General features: G+C 44.9%; 1 protein-coding gene across 2 annotated transcripts in view; it reads left to right on the top strand.

Moving 5' to 3' along the window:
- The first annotated feature begins 2,124 nt into the window (after positions 1 to 2,124).
- LOC149467236 (ornithine decarboxylase 1-like) overlaps positions 2,125 to 21,894 on the top strand; it is a 32,944-nt gene continuing 13,174 nt past the window's right edge. For both annotated transcript variants that reach the window (XM_089672065.1, XM_089672066.1), the window contains exons 1-6: positions 2,125 to 2,226; positions 2,318 to 2,491; positions 2,584 to 2,756; positions 4,143 to 4,277; positions 4,569 to 4,734; positions 14,400 to 14,562. In XM_089672065.1, coding sequence (XP_089528191.1) covers positions 2,125 to 2,226; positions 2,318 to 2,491; positions 2,584 to 2,756; positions 4,143 to 4,277; positions 4,569 to 4,734; positions 14,400 to 14,562 — 913 coding nt within the window. The remainder of the gene's footprint in view (positions 2,227 to 2,317; positions 2,492 to 2,583; positions 2,757 to 4,142; positions 4,278 to 4,568; positions 4,735 to 14,399; positions 14,563 to 21,894) is intronic.

Below are 21,894 nucleotides of genomic sequence, written 5' to 3'. Positions count from 1 at the left end.
CTCATTTTTCTGCATACATTTTGTCTGGGGATGCCTCCCCCTTATCTATGTTTTTGCCTATCTCCTTGAATTATTTATTTATGCTATTGATCCCCACATCCTGATGTTATTTGGACTCATTTTCCCTCATCCTCATGGAGCATAGTTGTATCTGTATTGATTTTTTCTTTTTTTTTATATGCCCATTTCCTTGTCTCTGTTCTCATTATTTACTTGCTATATACTGTCTATTTTGACATAAAATTTAATAAAGACAAATTTGCCTTTAAAAACTGTGTTCATACAGCTGCTGTGTCCCCCTAATGTAACAGGTGTCTCCAGCCACATGAACAACCCACTCATTCATGCTGTACAGGCCAGAGGAACTGTGTAAATGTGGCATTTTTTACTTTTTTTTCCCTCAGCCCATTAATTTCAATGGGCTGCCTAACGTGTGGGAACATGCAAAAATACTGCAGGCATATTATTTTCAAAGTGTGTTGCACCTAACCACACAGTAGTGTGGTTCCATATGCATTTTTGTGGCTGTGAATGCATCTGTTTTTAATAGACGTGTGTAGGTGCAATTATATTTTCATCATGGTACCTGCGCACATCTGCAGAGGGCATTGCATTTCTTTGCTGTGCTGGAAAATGTGTGTTCTTGCATGCATTTCTGCACCACAAATGGTGTGAACAAGTCCTAAGGGCCAGTTCACACTATAGAAACACAGTCTAGATGTGTTCCAGATGCGGTTTTGCATGCACTTTTTGCATTCATGTTTAGTGTGTTCCAGTATATTTTGGATGCTTTTTGGACACGTTCCAGTGCATTTTTGTATCCATTCCAGTTTTTTCCACTTTCTTTTTATTCAATTTAATTAAGGACATGTGCGTTTTAGTGCATTTAAGGGCGTTTTACCGCGTTCCAGTACAGTTCTGTGCAGAAACAATGCAGCGTGGTCAACTTTTTTGATAGCACCTGCAACACACTGGAACTGCAAGCGCTGATGTGAACTATGACATTGACAACCATATAACCTTCTTTCTGTGCATTTGTGATGCCGAAAAAAGCAACTGAAACACATGTAGTGTGAACTGGTCCTAAAGGTTATTATAAGTAAGGGAACGGGAGTGACCAGGAATTGTGAATTCAATCAGACTAGTGGTGAGAAACAATCAGGAATCTTATAATAATGCGAGATCTGAGCTGTAGCTGATAGTAAATGAGACACATTAACTTGATCAGTAAATAAATAGTTAAATAAAAAGAGTGGGGCGGTGATACATAGATTTGCAGATGGAACAGGTGATGACGGGGGGAGGGGGGTCAAGTTGTATAAGGAGACAGGTTTAAAAGAAGAGAAACACACTGCAAAAGCAACCCAGGAGCTTTTGAAGGAAAAGAAGTGGAATATTCTGCAATGGCTGTGTCATTCACCAGATCTCAACCCAATTGAGCATGCATTTCACTTGCCGAAGGCAAAACTAAAGGCAGAAAGACCCACAAACAAAGAACAACTGAAGACAGCTGCAGTTAGAGCCTGGCAAAGCATCAGAAAGGAGGAAACCTAGTCTTTGTTCATGTCCATGGGTTCCAGACTTCAGGCAGTCATTGCCAGTAAAGGATTCTCAACAAAATATTAAAAATTAACATTTTATTTATGATTATGTTTGTCCAATTACTTTTGGTCCCTTAAAAAAGGAGGCATGGCTACTGTAATTCTGTAAACTGTAATTCCTAAACCCTTCTTCCAATTTGGATGTACATACCCTGAAATTAAACCTGAGTGTACACTTTCAGCCCATATCCATTATATAACTATAGCTTGAATATGTTTTGGTAAATACCTGAAAAAAAAACTAAAATTGTGCCTGTGTCCAAATATATTTGGAACTAACTGTATATCTGGTCACTCTTGTTTTACAGGATCTAGTTTTACCTCGCAGAAAACCAATAGCATAGCAGGAAACAGATCCATTGTTGGAACTACAACTTGTGCCATCGGCAGTGCTTCTATTTCACCGGAGAACCTCCCTGGAAGCAGAGCTGAAGACCTCTTTGCAATAAACATCATTTCTTGGCTCTCTTTACTCGTACAGTTTGTTGCATTCTTCATTAATTGGGCTTGTAACATCGAGAGAATGAACAACTTTATTGACAAAGTCTTTGACTTTAGCTTGCTTGAGGAAGGATTCATTGCCCAGGATATTCTGGAGAAGAAAATTAATGAAGTTTCCTTGTCTGTAAGTATCTCAAGTAATGTCATACAGAAGTCTGGTTGCAGATGTAATGACTTGAAATGTCTAAACTTAGTAAATCTCCTGATTTTTCCAGGATGACAAAGATGCCTTTTATGTAGCTGATCTTGGTGACATTGTAGTGAAACATATCCGATGGCTTAAAGCGCTTCCACGCGTAACTCCATTTTATGCTGTTAAATGTAATGACAGCACAGCCGTTTTGAAGACAATAGCCTTTTTGGGGGTAGGATTTGATTGTGCCAGCAAGGTGTGTAATAGATGTTTCTGTTGACTTGTGTTCTATCTACAGTTTTCTTTTATTAATGCAATATGTTTTCTATTATTTGCATTTCTCCTCAGGCTGAAATTCAGCTTGTCCAGAGCATTGGTGTCAAGTCAGAAAGAATCATTTATGCGAACCCATGTAAACAAATTTCGCAGATAAAATATGCAGCTAGCTGTGGTGTTGAGATGATGACATTTGATAGCGAGGGGGAACTAATGAAAGTGGTCAAGAATCACCCCAATGCCAAGTAAGAAACTAAACAATATACAACGCTTTAAAAAAAACCTGAATATACCTGTATGATGTAATAAAAATAAAATGTCTTAATATATCCAAAATGTAAAGTTTTGGCTTTAGTGTATGAAATATATAAAATCCCTGCCACTACTTGTCTGTTTGGGGAGATTTCCCTTTAAACGTCAGTGCCCATAGAGCCCGTGTAGCTGTTCGGGAATATGAACACTTTGATACATTGAAGTTGCTCTGGTCTGCCTTACAAAAAAAATGGGAATAAGAGTGGGTGATTTCAAATCCTTGGGCCGCTACACCAGCTCCATGGGTTAGAGCTAATCACCCAAGAAGGTAAGCACAGCAGAGAGCGTGGGGGGTATAGATTTTTCACTTTTTTTTCTGAAAAGGTGAACTTGTGCTTCCTGCCTGTAGGATGTCATACGACGTCCTGCACATGAAGTGGAAACATCATCTCAGTATCCTTCTTCCTTTTTTTTTTTTTTTTTTCCAGCTAGCGATTCATTGTCCTGTAAAAAGCCATTCTAGCAGCTAATTGGTCACTGGATTGCTTTTACAGGCAGCAGAAAGCATCATTCCCCATCTCCAACCCAAACCTGGGAGTCTGGAAGCGATGTCATTATGTTACTTGTGGTTCTGGCAGATGTAAATACTGCAATTGTGTTTTGTTTTGTTTCTCTCATGCTTTCCAGGGTAGAGGAGAGATTCAGGTCTTAGAGACCCCGGATGTCTCCATAAAGAGGATCTGTCATGCCTAATGTTTACCACAAGGGTTGCTTACATTACTTGTAATAGGAATAAAAGTGATCCAAAAAAAAATTAAAGGGACAGTGTAAACGTTTTTTAAGCGATCCCTCCCCTCATGCTTGCGTGCATACATAGGTCGCGCTCAAGTATGTAATTGTTATTTGTACCACACATATGACGTATCTCTGCAAACATTATAGCGAGAGCAATAATTCTAGTGCCAGACCTCCTGAAATTCTAAACTACTAACCTGTAAAAATTTGAACTCGTCGCCTATGGAGATTTCTTAAGTACTGTAATTTGGTAACATTCCATGAGTGTATGCAATTTTAAAGCATAACATGTTGGGTATCTATTTACTCAGCGTAACATCATCTTTTATATTTTACCTAAATTAAAATAAAATGGCAGTAGTTGCTTTAGGGATGTATAAACTTATTTGGCACAGCCGTGATTTCCTGTGGTATGCTAGAGCTGTTTTGTTTGGAGAAATACAACTAAATGCCTAAAGAATTGATGTTGTACCAAAATCAGTCAATTTTATTTTATGCAGATCAAAAGTCTAAAAGTAGGATGTCTAACAGTTTTTTTTGTGGGTATAATGGAAGGACTCAAGTTCTCTGCCTCTGTATTTCAGACTTGTTCTGCGTATAGCCACAGATGATTCCAGGGCGGTAATTCAGCTAAGCATGAAGTTTGGTGCCACTCTTAAAACAAGCAAGTTGCTTCTGGAGCGTGCTAAAGAATTGAATGTTGATATCATTGGCGTCAGGTGTGGATATTGTAGAAAGTGCCTCTAAAAATTAACCAAACACATAAAAAACATAAATAAAAAGCTTTAAATATAAAACTGTAAAGTTGGAATAATACATTTTTTTGGGATATGGAGAGGGAATAGTTATGTATTTGCCCATGGTGTGATGGTTAAAAGCTCTCTAGAGTGATGGTCCCTAATTATTTACATGCAGTCTGAATCAATCTGTTCCAATACATAGGACAGTTTTGAATCATTGTACAGATGGGTATAGGTCAAAGTCTTATGATATCGTTTTTCTTTATTTAGCTTCCATGTTGGCAGTGGATGCAAAGACCCACAAACCTTTGGCAAGGCTGTGTCTGACGCTCGCTATGTCTTTAATATGGGAGCTGAACTTGGCTTCAACATGCACTTACTTGACATTGGTGGCGGCTTCCCTGGATCTGAGAATTCCTGGGTGAAGTTTGAAGAGGTAAAAATGCTCTGCATTGTGATTCTTAGCTATTATTATTATTATTATTACATCGAGTTTATATAGCGCCAAAGGGTTTACTCAGCACTGTACAATAGAGGGGGGGACAATACAAGAAACAGAACAGCAACAACAACAGTACACGAGGGGTTAGAGGGCCCTAGTCTTTCGAGCTTACAATCTAGGAGGGAGGGGATAGTGGCACAGGAGGAAGTGGCTGTGGGGGATAGAGTGGTAGGAGGAATGAAGGAGAACAGCTGTTAGGTGAGGGAGGGGTAGGCTTCCCTAAAGAGGTGGGTTTTCAAGGAGCGCCTGAAGGTGAGGAGGGAAGGTGACAGTCTGATGGATTGGGGCAGTGAGTTCCAGAGGATGGGGGAGGACCTGGAGAAGTCTTGCAGTCGTGCGTGGGAGGAGGAGACCAGAGAGCAAGATAGAAGGAGGTCCTGTGAGGAGCGAAGGGTACGGGTAGGGTGGTACCTGGGAATCAGTTCGGTGAGGTAGTTAGGGGCAGTGTTGTGAATGGCTTTGTAGGTCAGGGTTAGTAGTTTGAATTTGATGTGTTGGTCAATCGGGAGCCAGTGGAGGGATAAGCAGGGGGGGTGGCAGAGGTGGAGCGGTTGGTGAGGTGAATGAGTCTGGCCGCTGAGTTCAGGATGGTCTGGAAAGGGGAGAGCCTGCACTGGGGTAGGCCGGTGAGAAGGGAGTTGCAGTAGTCAAGGCGTGAGATAATCAGGGAGTATACGAGTAGTTTAGTGGTGTCTGGGGTAAGGAAGGTACGTATCTTGGCGATGTTGCGGACGTGGAGCCTGCATGTGTTTGTAAGTGATTTGACATGAGGTTGGAAGGAAAGGTTAGAGTCCAGAATGACGCCAAGGACTTTGGCTTGTGGGGCGGGATTGATGGTGGTGTTGTTGGCAGTGATGGATAGGATGGGGGTGGGGTGAGTGGGCAGGGGGAAAGATGAGGAGCTCGGTTTTGGAGAGGTTAAGCTTGAGGAAATGGAGCGACATCCAATCTGAGATGTCGTTTAGGAGGTGAGTGATGCGGGCGGAGAATGTGGGGGTGAGGTGAGGGGTGGAGAGGTAAATTTGAGTGTCAGCAGCGTAGAGGTGATAGTTGAAGCCGTGGGAATGTATGAGTTTGCCAAGGGAGGAGGTGTAGATGGAGAAGAGAAGGGGTCCAAGGACAGAGCCTCGAGGGACCCCGATAGAGAGGGGGAGGGAAGGGGAGGTGGCACCGTTGTAGGAAAAGCTGAAGGATCGTCGGGATAGGTAAGAGGAGAACCAGGAGAGAGCGGTGTCTCTGATGCCAAGGGAGAGAAGTTTATTAAGTAGGAGGGGGTGGTCAACTGTGTCAAAGGCCGCGGAGAGGTCCAGGAGAAGGAGGACAGAGTAGTCGCCTTTGGCTTTGGCGGTTAGCAGGTCATTAGTCATTTTGAGGAGGGCGGTTTCAGTGGAGTGTAGGGGACGGAAGCCAGACTGTAGTGGATCAAGGAGGTTGTTGTCAGTTAGGTGGGCGCTTAGGCAATCGTAGACTAGGCGCTCAAGGAGCTTGGAAGTGAATGGCAGCAGGGAGATGGGTTTGAGGTTGTTAGGGTCAGTGGGGTCCAGGGAGGGCTTTTTGAGTATGGGGGTGATGTGCGCATGCATTAGGGGGGAGGGGAATGCTCCAGTAGAGAGGGAGAGATTGAAGATGTGGGTGAGGGAGTGGATGAGGGAAGAGGGGGGTGACCGGAGGAGTTGGGAGGGGATAGGGTCCAGGGGGCAGGTGGTGAGGTGGGCTTCTGAGATGACCCTGGTGACTTCCTCAGTGGTAGCAGGGCTGAAGGAGTACATTGTTGGGGGGGTTACGGTAAGCGGGCCTTGGGTGTGGTGGGGGGCAGTGCGGTTGTGAGTTCAGAGGAGGGGAGAGATGGGGGGTGATGGGGGGGGCTAGGTGGGGAGGTAGATTGCGAGTTGACTATGTCCTTACGGATTGTGTCAATCTTGTTGTGGAAATGAGTGGCAATCTCGTGGGCGGTGAGTGAGGTGCTGAGTGGAGGAGGGGGGGGAGAGAGCAGGGAGTTGAAGGTGGAGAAGAGTCGGCGAGGGCAGGTGGAGAGGGTGTTGATCAGGTTTACGAAGTAGGCCTGCTTGGTGGCATGGAGGGAGGAGGTGTAAGTGAGGAAGGCAGATTTGTAGAGGGAAAACGCATGAGGGGACCTGGTTTTGCATCATAGTCTCTCCAGCGCGCGACTGCGATGTTTGAGGCGTTTAGTATGGTCGTTCTGCCATGGTTGAAGCGGTCTAGGTTTGATGCTGCGTGTGGTTAGGGGTGCCAGAGAGTCTAGGGTAGATGATAGTGAGTCGTTGTACGTGGAGGTAGCTAGGTCAGGACATGACAGTGGAAGGATGCTGCCGTGTAGGCGGTCGGCTGCCGAGTGGAGGGGAGCCGGGTTCAGGTTGCAGAGGTAGCGGCTGGTGATGGTTTGGGGCTTTGGGGGGGGGGGGGGGAGTTAGGGGAAGGGGAGACGGAGAACGTGAGGAGGTGGTGGTCGGAGAGAGGGAAGGGAGTGTTAGTGAACTGGTTGAGGGTACAGAGGTGGGAGAAGACAAGGTCCAGGGTGTTCCCATCGATGTGGGTGGAAGATTGGGCGTATTGTGTGAGCGCAAAGGAGGAGGTTAGGTGGAGGAGATGGGAAGTAGCTGGGTTGTTGTCGTTGATGGGGATATTGAAGTCCCCAAGGATGATGGTCCTTAGCTCAGAGGAGAGGAAGAAGGGAAGCCAGGCGGCGAAGTCATCCAGGAAGCGGGGTATGGATCGGGGAGACCTGTAGATCACTGCAATCCTTAGGGGGTTGGGGGAGAAGAGTCGGATGCATTGAGCCTCGAAGGAGGAGAATGATAGAGAGGGGGGGTTAGGGAAGACCTGGAAGGTGCTCAGCGGTGATAGGAGCAAGCCAACACCACCACCTCTGCGACCGCTCGGTCTTGGTGAATGGGACCAGACGAGACCTCCATAGGAGAGTGCCGCAGGGGAGGTAGAGTCGGTGGCCTGTACCCAGGTCTCGGTGACTGCTAGGAGGTTGAGGGAGTGGGAGATAAAGAGGTCGTGGATTATTATTATTATTATTATACAGTATTTATAAAGCGCCAATAGTTCACTCAGCGCTGTACATTACAAAGGGGGACAGAACATGTGACAGAACAATACCAATACAATGCAAAACATGAGGGGATCGAGGGCCCTGCTCTTTCGAGCTTACAATCTAGGAGGGGGGGTGGTGGCACAGGAGGAGATAGCTGTGGGGGATGGAGTGGTAGGAAGAGTGGAGGAGGTCAGCAAGTTAGCAGGGGGTGAGGTAGGCTTCCCTGAAGAGATGGGTTTTCAGGGTGCGCCTAAAGGAGAGGAGAGTAGGTGATAATCTGATGGGTTGGGGCAGGGAGTTCCAGAGGATGGGTGACACCCTGGAGAAGTCCTGGAGGCGGGCATGGGAGGAGGAGACCAGGGAACTAGAGAGAAGGAGGTCTTGTGAGGAGCGGAGTGTGCGTGTTGGGCGGTACTTGGATATTAGGTCAGTGATGTAGTTCGGGGCAGTATGGTGGACGGCTTTGTACGTCAGTGTTAGGATTTTAAATTTGATCCGTTGCGCAATCGGAAGCCAGTGGAGGGATTGGCAGAGGGGGGTGGCGGAAATGGAGCGGTTGGAAAGGTGAATGAGTCTGGCAGCCGTATTCAGGATCGACTGAAGCGGGGATAGCCAGCGGCGAGGCAGGCCAGTGAGGAGGGAGTTGCAGTAGTCGAGTCGTGATATGATGAGGGAGTGGATGAGCTGTTTAGTGGTTTCTGGGGTTAGGAACGTGCGGATTTTGGCGATGTTGCGGAGGTGGAGTCTGCACGAGTTTGTTAAAGATTGGACTTGGGGCTGGAAGGATAGGTTGGAGTCCAGAATGACACCAAGTACTCTGGCCTGCAGAGCGGGTTTGATATTGGCGTTGTTGGATGTGATGTAGAAGTCAATGGGGGGTGGGGTTCGGGCTGGGGGGAAGACAAGGAGCTCGGTTTTGGAGAGATTCAGTTTAAGGAAATGGAGCGACATCCAATCTGATATGTCGCTCAGTAGGTGTGTGATTTGGGCAGAGACCGAAGGGGTGAGGTGGGGGGTTGAGAGATAGATTTGTGTGTCGTCGGCATAGAGGTGGTAGTTGAAGCCGTGAGAGTGTATGAGTTGGCCAAGGGAGGAGGTGTAGATGGAGAAGAGAAGGGGCCCAAGGACAGAGCCTTGAGGGACCCCAACAGAGAGGGGGAGTGAGGGGGAGGTGGTAGCATTATAGGTAACGCTGAAAGAGCGTTGTGACAGGTAGGATGAGAGCCAGGAGAGAGCAGAATCTCTGAGGCCGAGGGAGTGTAGTATTTTGAGGAGGAGGGGGTGGTCAACTGTGTCGAAGGCCGCAGAGAGGTCAAGGAGTAGGAGCACTGAATAGTGGCCATTAGCTTTGGCGGTTAGAAGGTCGTTGGAGAGTTTGAGTAAGGCGGTTTCGGTGGAGTGTAGGGGGCGGAAGCCAGACTGTAGGGGATCGAGGAGGTTGTTGTCGTTGAGGTGAGAGCATAGGCGGGTGTAGACGAGACGCTCGAGGAGTTTAGATGTAAGTGGGAGCAGGGAGATGGGTCTGAGGTTGTTCGGGTCATTGGGGTCCAGGGAGGGCTTTTTAAGTATGGGGGTGATGTGTGCATGCTTCAGTGGGGAGGGGAAAGTGCCGGAGGAGAGGGAGAGATTAAAGATGTGGGTGAGGGAGCGTAGGATGGAGGGGGAGGGAGGTCGTAGGAATTGTGAGGGGATAGGGTCGAGGGGGCAGGTGGTGAGGCGGGCATCAGAGAGGATCTTGGAGACTTCCTCAATGGTAGTAAGGTCAAAGGTGTGGAGTGTTGGGGGAGCTTCAGTATGAGGAATGTAGGGTGGGGTGGGAGTGGAGGTCAGAGCAGTGGTGGGGCCGTGGGAGAGGGGTGATGAGGGGGTAGCTGAGTGAGGGGGAACGGGGTCGGAGGGAGTTTGAGCAGTGACGAAGTCCCTGCGGGTAATGTCGAGGGGGAGGGGGGATGAGGGGGTAGCTGTGTGAGAGGGGACGGGTTGAGAGGGCGTGTGAGTTGCGGCAATGTCCTTGCGAATTGTGTCAATCTTGTTTTTGAAGTGATTGGCAATCTCAAGGGCGGTGAGTGAGGTGCTGGGTGGAGGTGGGGGTGGAGAGAGTAGAGAGTTGAAGGTGGAGAAGAGTCGGCGAGGATTGGAGGAGAGGGCCTTGATGAGGGTCAGGAAGTAGGCTTGTTTGGCTGCGTGGAGGGAGGAGGTGTAGGTGCGGAAGGCAGATTTGTAGCAGGTGAAAGCTTGTTGGGATTTTGTTTTGCGCCATAGTCGCTCCAGGGCACGACTACGTCGTTTGAGGGTTTTGGTGTGATCAGTCTGCCAGGGCTGGAGCGGTCGGAGTCTGATGTTGCGTGTGGTTAAAGGCGCTAGTGAGTCAAGGGCTGCTGACAGCGCGTTGTTGTAGGCAGTCATAGATGGAGCTGATATTATATTATTAATGATATGATATTATTATACAGTATTTATAAAGCGCCAATAGTTCGCTCAGCGCTGTAAGATATTATTAATGACAGCTAAATGGCTGTATATGTATATGTATAGAACTTAGAAACAGATTACATGGTTTGCTAAAGTAATTAAAGTGGTTGTAAAGGCTGAAGGTTTTTCACATTCATGCATTCTATGTATGAAGGTAAAAAAAAACCTTCTGTATGCAGCAGCTCCCCTAGACCTTTGAGCATCATCTCGATCCAGCGATGAGCACGAGAATCTCAGGTCTCTCCCTCCTCATTGGCTCCCACTACTGTCAGTCCCAGCCAGTGAGGAGACAGCAGGGGCGAGGACAAACCATACTCCATCTGTAAATGGACGCAGAGAGCAGAGTCTTAGGAGTGAGCCTGCTTGGGTGCCCACATGGCAAGCTGTTTGCTATAGGGGCACTAGGTATGGGGGGGGGGGGGCAGGAGTGCCAGTGGGGAACCCAAGAAGAGGATGTTATACATGTAAATACATGTAAATATATGCAGGTAAATATAACATGTTTGTTATTTTTAAACAAATTCAAATGTTCCTTTAACCGCTTGCTGTCCGCCCTATAGCAGAAATACTGCTACAGGGAGGCACTAGTTCGTGTGTATATATACGTGATTGTGCAGTTCCGGGTAGGGGGCATGCGCAAAAAATTAGCACTCCCTACCCGCGCTGTCATTCGCATCCTCGGCTGTCAATCACCGGATCCCATCTAGCGATTGCCGAGTAATACCATCGGGGGGAGAGAACTGTATGTAAACAATACAGTTCTCTCCCCTGTCAGCTGCAGAGCCATACAAAGCAGTGTGCCTACAGTGTAAATCACACCCAGCCCACATAGTAAAACAGCAGTTAACCCTTTGATTGCCCCATATGTTAACCCCTTCCTGCCCAGTGCCATTAATACAGTGTCAGTGCTTTTTATTAGCACTTATCACTGTATTGGTGTCACTGGGGATGTCAATGACACCAAGTCAGTTTCCCCCAATGTCAGAATGCCCACCACAGTCCCGCTATAAGTCACTGATCGCCGCCATTACTAGTAAAAAAAAATCCAATTTATATATACTGCCATTTGTAAAAGCTATGACTTTCATTTAAACCAATTAATTTACACGTATTGGGATTTTTTTTAGAAAACACTTGCCGCAAAATACATTTTGGCTTAAACTTTTGACAAAATTAGATTAAAAAAAATTTTTTTACTGTACATGTTTAATAGCAGTAAAAAATATAATTTTTTCCCCAAAATTGTCGGTCTTTTTTTTAAATAGTGCAAAAAATAAAAAACACATAGGCGATCAAATACCACCAAAAGAAAGCTCTGTTCGTGGGAAAATAAGACATATATTTAATTTCGGTGCATGACCGCGCAATTGTTAGTTAAAGTTACCCGGCGCCATATCACAAAAAATGGCCTGGTCGGGGGGGGGGGGGGGGGGGGGGGTAAATCCTCTAGAGGGCAAGTGGTTAAGGTGTTACTAAACCCAGCACCCTGCATTCACTACAGTTGCAAGAAAAAGTATGTGAACCCCTTGGGATTACGTGGAGTTTTGCATGAATTGGGCATAAAATGTGCTCTGAACGTCATCTAAGTCACAACAATAGAAGAACACAGTCTGCTGAACATAATACTACACAAACATTAGATGTTGCCATGATTTAATTGCACATAACATGTAAACATTCACAGTGCAGGGAGGAAAAAGTATGTGAGTCCCTAGCTTAATGACTTCTCCCAGAGCTATCTGGAGCCAGGAGTGAGACAACCTTGACTCCAATCAGTGTGATGATATTGGATGTGTTGCTGACAGCTGTCCTGCCCTTAAAAAACACACACCTGTTTTGGGTTTACTGGTTTCAAGAAGCACTGTCTGATGTGAACCATGCCTTGCAGAAAAGAGCTCTCAGAAGACCTACGATCAAGAATTGTTGACTTGCATGAAGCTGGAAAGGGTTACAAAAGTATCTCCAAAAGCCTTGATGTTCATGTGTCCATGGTAAGACAGACTGTCTACAAATGGAGAAAGTTTCGCACTGTTGCTACTCTCCCTAGGCGTGGTTGTCCTGTAAAAATGACTGCAAGAGCACAGCGCAGAATGCTGCATGAGGTAAAGAAGAATCCTAGAGTGTCAGCTAAAGACCTACAGAAATCTCTGGCACATGCGAACATTTTTGTTGACACATCTACAATAAGGAAAACATTAAACAAGAATGGAGTACATGGGAGGACACCACGGAGGAAGCCATTGCTGTCCAAAAAGAATATTGCAGCACGTTTGAAGTTTGCAGAAGAGCACCTGGATGTTCCACAGCACTACTGGCAAAATAGACTGTGGACAGATGAAACCAAGATTGAGTTGTTTGGGAAGAACACACAACACTATGTGTGGAGAAAAAAAGGCACAGCACACCAACATCAAAACCTCATCCCCACTGTAAAACATGGCGGAGGGAGCATCATGGTTTGGGGCTGCTTTGCTGCCTCAGGGCCTGGAGGGATTGTTGTCATTGATGGGAAAACGAATTCCAGAGTTTATCAAGACATTTTGCAGGAAAAGGTACGACCATCTGTCCGCCAACTGAAGCTCCGCAGAGGATGGGTGATGCAACAGGACAATGACCCAAAGCATACAAGTAATTCAACAAAACAATGGCTGCAACAGCACAGAATACGCCTTCTGGAGTGGCTCAGTCAGAGTCCTGACCTCAACCCGATTGAAATGCTGTGGCATGACCTTAAGAGAGCGATTCACACCAGACATCCCAAGAATATTGCTACACTGAAACAGTTTTGTGAAGAGGAGTGGTCCAAAATTACTCCAGATCGTTGTGCAGGTCTGAGCTGCAACTACAGGAAACGTTTGGTTGAGGTTATTGCTGCCAAAGGAGGGTCAACCAGTTATTAAGTCCAAAGGTTCACATACTTTTTCCTCCCTGCACTGTGAATGTTTACATGTTATGTGCAATTAAACCATGGCAACATCTAATGTTTGTGTAGTATTATGTTCAGCAGACTGTGTTCTTCTATTGTTGTGACTTAGATGACGTTCAGAGCACATTTTATGCCCAATTCATGCAAAACTCCACGTAATCCCAAGGGGTTCACATACTTTTTCTTGCAACTGTATATCTGGTCTCCCACAGTACACAGAACATGGAAATGCAATTATTTTAGTAAATATAAATTGCTAAATCCCTTTTCTCATCAGCAGTTAGAGCAGTCTTGTGACCTCTATCTGTGTACAGCCCAGTACTAGCTAAATCTTGGAGGAGGAGTTTTTCTTTCTGCTCTAGGAGGATGCATATCTCCTGACCTCTGTCTGACCAGTGCTGATTGGCCCTGTGCTGATCTAATGGACTCCCCCAAGAAAAATAAAAACCTCTAGTAATACACACCAAACTGAGCATGTGCATGTCTATGGTTCAGTCTGGAGATAGAGGTGGTAGCTTCGAAAAGGGGAGGAACAGAGAAAAAGGTTCAAGCAGCCTTTTTACACAATGCAGAGGATTTACACCTTAGGTCCCACAGTGAGTATAACAAGCATGCTTTACTGCATATACAGACTGATTTTACTGTTGTGGGTTTACTAACACTTTAAACTGCCTCCTAAGCAACTTAAAGCGGTTGTAAAGGACACATTTTTTTTATTAAAATAATAAACATGTTATACTTGCCAATGGTATTGCACAGAGTGCCACAAACCTCCCCTTATGGGGTTCCTGACCAGCAATCTTGAACCCTCCTCCTCTTCCGCTGTGCGCCTGCTCCTGCGTTGGACGGTGTGCATCCCTAGACACCCATACCATGGCTTTGCCCCACCCCCTGCTCACTCCTCACAGGATTTGGTTGACAGCAGCAGCAGCCAATGGCTCCTGCTGCTACCTCTGTGTCCTGTGAAGAGAGGAACAGAGACCAGCACCACTGAAGACAGGCACAATGTTGGATCAAGACAGGTATGTATATGGGGGGAGGCAACTACTGGGACATTTTTTTTTAATGCCTTTAGAACCACTTTTAACTACATTTTGCTTAAATGTGTAAAAGCTAGTACTCCTTTTCTTTTAATTTTAGGTAACATCGGTGATAAATCTAGCATTGGATAAACATTTCCCTGCTAACTCGGGTGTGCAAATTATTGCAGAGCCTGGGAGATACTATGTGGCATCAGCATTCACACTGGCTGTCAATATTACCACTAAGAAAGTCATGCAGCCTGAACAGATGGGCTCTGATGGTATGTACTGAGCATGGATACGACTTTCTGGGGTCATCCTGAGCATGCTTTAAGCCTTACTTAATAAATTCTCAAGGGTAGCGCTGCACATGCAATTGCAATAAATTAATCTAATATATAATCCCCTGAATTTACTTATTTTTCCTGTGAAAATAATAAATACCTTAAAATAAAAAATCTAATCAATTTCTCACATAAAGTGCAGTAAACAAATTCTCTCAATCACTATAACACAAATTAATGCCATAAAATCCCATATGTCATCTGCAAAAATATGAAGCAAGATCCAAAATGCAGTGTGTGTGTGTGTGTGTATATACAGTCAGGTCCATAAATATTGGGACAGCGACACAATTGTAACATTTTTGGCTCTATACACCACCACAATGGATTTGAAATGAAACGAATAAGATGCGCTTTAACTGCAGACTGTCAGCTTTAATTTGAGGGTATTTACATCCAAATCAGGTGAACGGTGTAGGAATTACAACAGTTTGCATATGTGCCTCCCACTTGTTAAGGGACCAAAAGTAATGGGACAATTGGCTTCTGAGCTGTTCCATGGCCAGGTGTGTGTTATTCCCTCATTATCCCAATTACAATGAGCAGATAAAAGGTCCAGAGTTCATTTCAAGTGTGCTATTTGCATTTGGAATCTGTTGTTGTCAACTCTCAAGATGAGATCCAAAGAGCTGTCACTATCAGTGAAGCAAGCCATCATTAGGCTGAAAAAACAATACAAACCCATCAGAGAGATAGCAAAAAAATAAGGCGTGGCCAAAACAACTGTTTGGAACATTCTTAAAAAGAAGGAACGCATCGGTGAGCTCAGCAACACCAAAAGACCCGGAAGACCACGGAAAACAACTGTAGTGGATGACCGAAGAATTCTTTCCCTGGTGAAGAAAACACCCTTCACAACAGTTGGCCAGATCAAGAACACTGTCCAGGAGGTAGGTGTATGTGTGTCAAAGTCAACAATCAAGAGGAGACTTCACCAGAGTGAATACAGAGGGTTCACCACAAGATGTAAACCATTGGTGAGCCTCAAAAACAGGAAGGCCAGATTAGAGTTTGCCAAACGACATCTAAAAAAGCCTTCACAGTTCTGGAACAACATCCTATGGACAGATGAGACCAAGATCAACTTGTACCAGAGTGATGGGAAGAGAAGAGTATGGAGAAGGAAAGGAACTGCTCATGGTCCTAAGCATACCACCTCATCAGTGAAGCATGGTGGTGGTAGTGTCATGGCGTGGGCATGTATGGCTGCCAATGGAACTGGTTCTCTTGTATTTATTGATGATGTGACTGCTGACAAAAGCAGCAGGATGAATTCTGAAGTGTTTCGGGCAATATTATCTGCTCATATTCAGCCAAATGCTTCACAACTCATTGGGCGCCGCTTCACAGAGCAGATGGACAATGACCCAAAGCATACTGCAAAAGCAACCAAAGAGTTTTTTAAGGGAAAGAAGTGAAATGTTATGCAATGGCCAAGTCAATCACCTGACCTGAATCCGATTGAGCATGCATTTCACTTGCGGAAGACAAAACTGAAGGGAAAATGCCCCAAGAACAAGCAGGAACTGAAGACAGTTGCAGTAGAGGCCTGGCAGAGCATCACCAGGGATGAAACCCAGCGTCTCGTGATGTCTATGCGTTCCAGACTTCAGGCTGTAATTGACTGCAAAGGATTTGCAGCCAAGTATTAAAAAGTGAAAGTTTGATTTATGATTATTCTGTCCCATTACTTTTGGTCCCTTAACAAGTGGGAGGCACATATGTAAACTGTTGTATTTCCTACACTGTTCACCTGATTTGGATGTAAATACCCTCAAATTAAAGCTGACAGTCTGCAGTTAAAGCACATCTTGTTAGTTTCATTTCAAATCCATTGTGGTGGTGTATAGAGCCAAAAATGTTAGAATTGTGTCGATGTCCCAATATTTATGGACCTGACTGTATATATATATACATACACACACAAGATTGAAAATGACTAAGTCCCCAATCACACTGATTCAGTAAGTCACACGATTTCAAAGTCGGATGTCATTCCGACTTAATGTGGGACTGCTTAAGAAATTGGTGCAGCTCTGACCAAGTCGGAATCACAATGATATAACCGCTTTATTTGCGGACAATAGGGTGCAACTTGACATGCAATTTGAAACTCGCATGGCAAATTGCGTGGCAAGTTGTACTCGATATGATCGGGCACTTAATAAATAAGTGAATTAATGTTTCAATTGAGAATTCCGCATAAAATCCGATATAACAGGGGTCGGCATGTAATGGGGGTTGGCAACCCGTCGATTGCAGTCTACTTCTTAGGGCAGGTAGACCGCAAATGGGTACCTGCACTGCCAACCCCTGCCTTTTAGTTGCCGTTCCCCCTCTCCTTTCCCGGGCCTGATGCTGCCTGCAGGTACTTCGGATCCCGCAACCGAGATGGGCTTTGAGCTCCTGGATCGCTTCAAGTTGATGCAGCAGACTGAGTTGTCCTCCTCTACGAACGATGTCGAGGATAAAATGGATGCTGCTGCCACGGCCATTGAAAGTCATGAGCAGGATCTATGCGAACTTAAGAAAAAATTGGCGGACGCGCTGCTATGGCTTGAATATTTTGAGAACTGCTTCCGCCACAGCAACTTGCGCTTACAGGGTATTTTAGAATCCGTCACGGATCTCACCTCAACCGCTACTGCTTTTTCAGGAGCTGACCCCCCACCATTCCCATTGACTGTCTCGAATTTGACCGCATACACCATGCATTGGGTCCCAAATGGCTGGAGGGGCCTCCAAGAGACATTATCATCAAATTCACCTATTACTGCACTAAGAAAACTATTCTCTTGGCGGACAGGAACAACCGAGACTTCAGTTTCCAGGGGTATCTTTATCAGCTCTTCTTGGACTTCTCCCAGATCATGCTGCAGAAGCGCCATTAGTTGAAGCCATTCACCTCGGTCCTGGTAAATTGCAGAATCAAGTACGCATGGGGCTTTCCGTTCTGCCTCACCTTCAACTACCAAGGTTGTAGCCACTCTATTACCATGCCGGTGGAAGCCCACTCTCCCCTAGAATCCTTGCATCTTATCCCGCCGGGAGGTGCTGCGCAGAGTTCGGCACATTCATCTGGATCTCAATCGGGGCCACCTCATCTGGCCCGCCTCTGGGAGAAGGCATCCAACCGGAAGAGGGCCCTTCCTCTGACCCCTCTATGATCGAATCCAACCTGTTCTTCATTGAGATGAAGTTGTATCCAGGACTTCCTCCGTTGTGCTTCACTGCTGCATCCTTTTGACGGGACCGCAAGTTTGGCCTTTTAGGCATCGCCAATACTGATGATGTTATGTGACTGAGCCCTGCCCGTCCGGCCCCCTTGGGGTTCTGTCTATGGGTGGGGGGTCCCGCCTGGACTTGTAGTCTGTGATGTTTTGCCACTGTCCAATGCCATGGGTCTCGGCGAGTGGCTGGGTTCATGTTGGTGTAACGGGCCGATGACTCCCTAGGGGGGGCTCTAGGGGGGGCAGTTGGCTTGAGAGGACCATTGTTTGGAGCTAGGGTGATGGCCATGCTGAGGCGCTGGGGTGGGAGACCATCTGTGCTGTGGTGTTGGGTTCTGTAGTGGCCTGTAGTCATCTCCCTGGAGGGGGCTGGGCCCCCTAGCTTGACTGAGCTTCCGGGAGGGGGTTTCCATTGGTAGGACCCACTTCCTGGGGACTCCCATATATAATAATATGGGTACCTTGTTATGTTATGTATGTCTTGCCTCCTTGCCCCCTGAGGGCCTATGTTTTTTTGATGCATTCATTTGCAGTCATGTGTTCGGTGGTAAAGCCACCAACTGGTATTTTTGAGTGTAGGATGCATTTCATCATAGGTGTGATTATGGCTATGCCATTGTACTTATTCTGTTTCCTTTCTCTTTTTTTCCTGTCTTCTCGTTTTTTTTCTAGTTTTTCTGTTCTTGGTTTCTGCAGGGTTTCGAGACACCATGGCCTGACCATCCTTGGGAGTGGAAATTGTTGGCCGACCTATGCTTTTTCTGCTGAGTGGCTTACGCTGATCTCACCATGGCTTTGCCCCCTTTGAAAGTATATTCACAAAATATCCAAGGCTTTAATTTGCCTCAGAAGTTGTCTAAAGTTTTTTTCATCACCTCAAAATTGCCACGAATTGACGTGGTATGCTTGCAGGAAACCAGGTTTTCACAGTCCTCCGCCCCATGGTATCTTTCACCTCATTATCCCACTTTCTACACGGCCATGGCTCCTGAGAAACGACGGGGTGTTCTGATAGCCTTCAAACGCAATTTCCCTTTTACCTGTGCTCAGAATGTAGCACCCACGGGCAGGTACTTGCTTCTGCAGGGCACCCTCTGGGATCAGGAGGTCATCTTTTTGTACCAGCAAACACAAATGCTCCTGCGCTTGGGGATGGACTCGATGCAGGCTACAACCACATTAAGAATGTCCTGGTACATGCACACCTTGCTGCCCTCAAATGGACCGGGGAAATCCAAATATACTGAATGGGGAAAGAACAAAGAGAGGGCGCACAGGCCTAGTGCATTACCATAAAAAATGTTTAATAAAAAATAAAGTAGGTGTTGTACTCACAAATGACAATATAGTCAAGGCACATCATAAAAGAACAGCTGGATCAACACCGCGCTGAGTAACATAGGGAGTTTAGACATCCAAAAGGCTGACGCGTTTCGAGGACTTGCCTCTTCCTCAGAGCCAACTGACCAAATGTCTGATCCCTCTTTTATATGCTCACTACTAGTTAAACCAAAGGTCACATGGGCCGTCCTGGACACTCCCCTGTGCAGGTGGAGGAGTCACAGGGGCAATCGACATAGTGTAAGTAAACACGAAAGGTCTATGAAAAAAAAAAAAAAAAAAAATATATATATATATATATATATATGTGTATAAATAAAACCATTGAAACTAGCGACAATCATAAAATCATATGAACCATAAGAAGTGTGCACAGTGAAAAATAAATAAATGGAAAATTACACATATATAAAAAATAATAAAAATCCTTCCCTGGTGATGCACTGCACTGCTCGCCTTTAAATAAATGGATGGATGGATGAGCAACGCTATGAAGCTGCCTAGTGCTCTGCTTGCCATAGACAACTATGGGACATGGATTTAATATAGAGAGTAGATCTGAAACCCAGCAGAGACACTTATTAATTCATAGAGTTGCAGCCTAGAGGGTGTGTGCTTATCATTCTAGTATAGTCATATGATGAAACATAGGCATGTGTGGCAATGTAGTGCACCATGGATGGATATGCATATGCGATACTATATACAAGAACAAAGGAGATAAATCACTAGTAAAACATAAATGTTGATATAAAACGTTACAAAAAACTTCTTAATATGGTTCACAAAGTTTAAATAAAATAAAATTAAATAAGTATTGTTACAATATAGTATAATATCTGGTAAAATTGGTATAGTGTATGGTATATGTGTTTATGCATAGACATGAAAGCATAAGAAATATAAATATATAGGAAAAGAAAAAACAAATGGCCAAAAAAGCCACTAAAGACCCCAACAATAGATTTAATAACCAGGTCAGGTTTTGCACCAGGTTCAATACTAAAGCCTTCGACATACAGCGAAGCATCCAAAAGCATTGGAAAATTCTTAAGCAGGACCCAGTTCTTGGTCAGAGCCTTGCCCCCAGACCTGAAATTGTGTTCAGGAAACCTAGGGATCTCAAGAGTCACATAGCACCCAGTAGAATTAAGAAGCCTCTTGCTGGTGCCAGTAATACGGTCAATCCTTGGTCTGCCCTGTTTGATCAAAGGGGCAGTTTCAAATGCGGTGTGAGCAATTGTGGAACCTGCAAATACATGTGCCACAGAAAGAAAGAGGTGGCTGGCACCAATGGCCGTACATATAAGATTAAGCAGTTCATCAACTGTGGTACTTCTTTTGTGATCTATGGGCTCATCTGTCCCTGTGGCCTCCTATATGTAGGCCGAACCATGTGTCCCTTGAGGGTCAGGTTTGGCGAACACAAATGTAACATCATTAATTACAAGGAGAGCAATAAAGGCAAAAACAAATATTCCGTACCACGGCACTTTCAGGAGGCACACAGTGGTGATCCATCAGGCATGAAAGTATTTGGGATTGAATCCATCACAGGAGATTCAGATGGTGGAAGAAAATTCCAAAGACTATGTAAGAGGGAGACCTATTGGATCTTCACTCTGGGTTCCCTCTCACCCACTGGGCTTAATGAAGATCTTGAGATACATGGGGTCATCCACTGACTCCCCGTTATGCATAGGTACCTTCTGCTGAGCTGCACATGTTCCCTAGAGTCCTACTCTCATCCTTTTTGTCTCTCTCCCAAACCCCCTCCCCTTTTTTTTTCTCTCTCCCCCCCCCCCCCTCTTTAGTGCTAGTTCCATCATTTCCCTTGTGACCTATAGTGGGTACACCATCCACTACAGATGTATGCTTTAGATATATTCATTTTCATCAGCTATGATTACTATAGTATCATCAGTATAGCTACCATTACCCTGCATCCTTACACATTAGGTTGCTCACTTCATATTTATTGTGTCACCCTTAGGCGCTTGCGTATGACCGCATTCCCATGCGCTTGTGTCTATGGGTCATTCATTGGTCACCCATTTTTTCATACAGTTTCCATATGTGTGTGTGGGTTTATGTATGTATGTATAGACATGTTTTTTACTAAAAAGCAGTTGCTCATGTGGACGTGTTACACACACATGTGCGCACGCATGTTGTCCAGTGAGCTCTCTTCGAGCACTGCTTTCTCATCCTGCAAGTGCTTGTTCCATAACGCCTTTGACATTTTTATATAATTCTTATATATAACACATATATACATCTTTTATACATTCTTTATATAATTATTAATTTTAATTTTTTTTTAATTTTTATTATTATAATTTGTTTTTTCTTTTCCTATATATTTATATTTCTTATGCTTCCATGTCTATGCATACACACATATACCATACACTATACCAATTTTACCAGATATTATACTATATTGTAACAATACTTATTTAATTTTATTTTATTTAAACTTTGTGAACCATATTAAGAAGTTTTTTGTAACGTTTTATATCAACATTTATGTTTTACTAGTGATTTATCTCCTTTGTTCTTGTATATAGTATCGCATATGCATATCCATCCATGGTGCACTACATTGCCACACATGCCTATGTTTCATCATATGACTATACTAGAATGAGAGGCACACACCCTGTAGGCTGCAACTCTATGAATTAATAAGTGTCTC

The sequence above is a fragment of the Staurois parvus genome, unplaced genomic scaffold, assembly GCF_062004578.1.
Source record: "Staurois parvus isolate SC_StPar_1 unplaced genomic scaffold, SC_StPar_1.0 ptg000118l, whole genome shotgun sequence".
NCBI lineage: Eukaryota > Metazoa > Chordata > Amphibia > Anura > Ranidae > Staurois > Staurois parvus.
The sequence above is the reverse complement of the archived record's forward strand: the minus strand, read 5'-3'. Positions and strand labels throughout refer to the sequence as shown.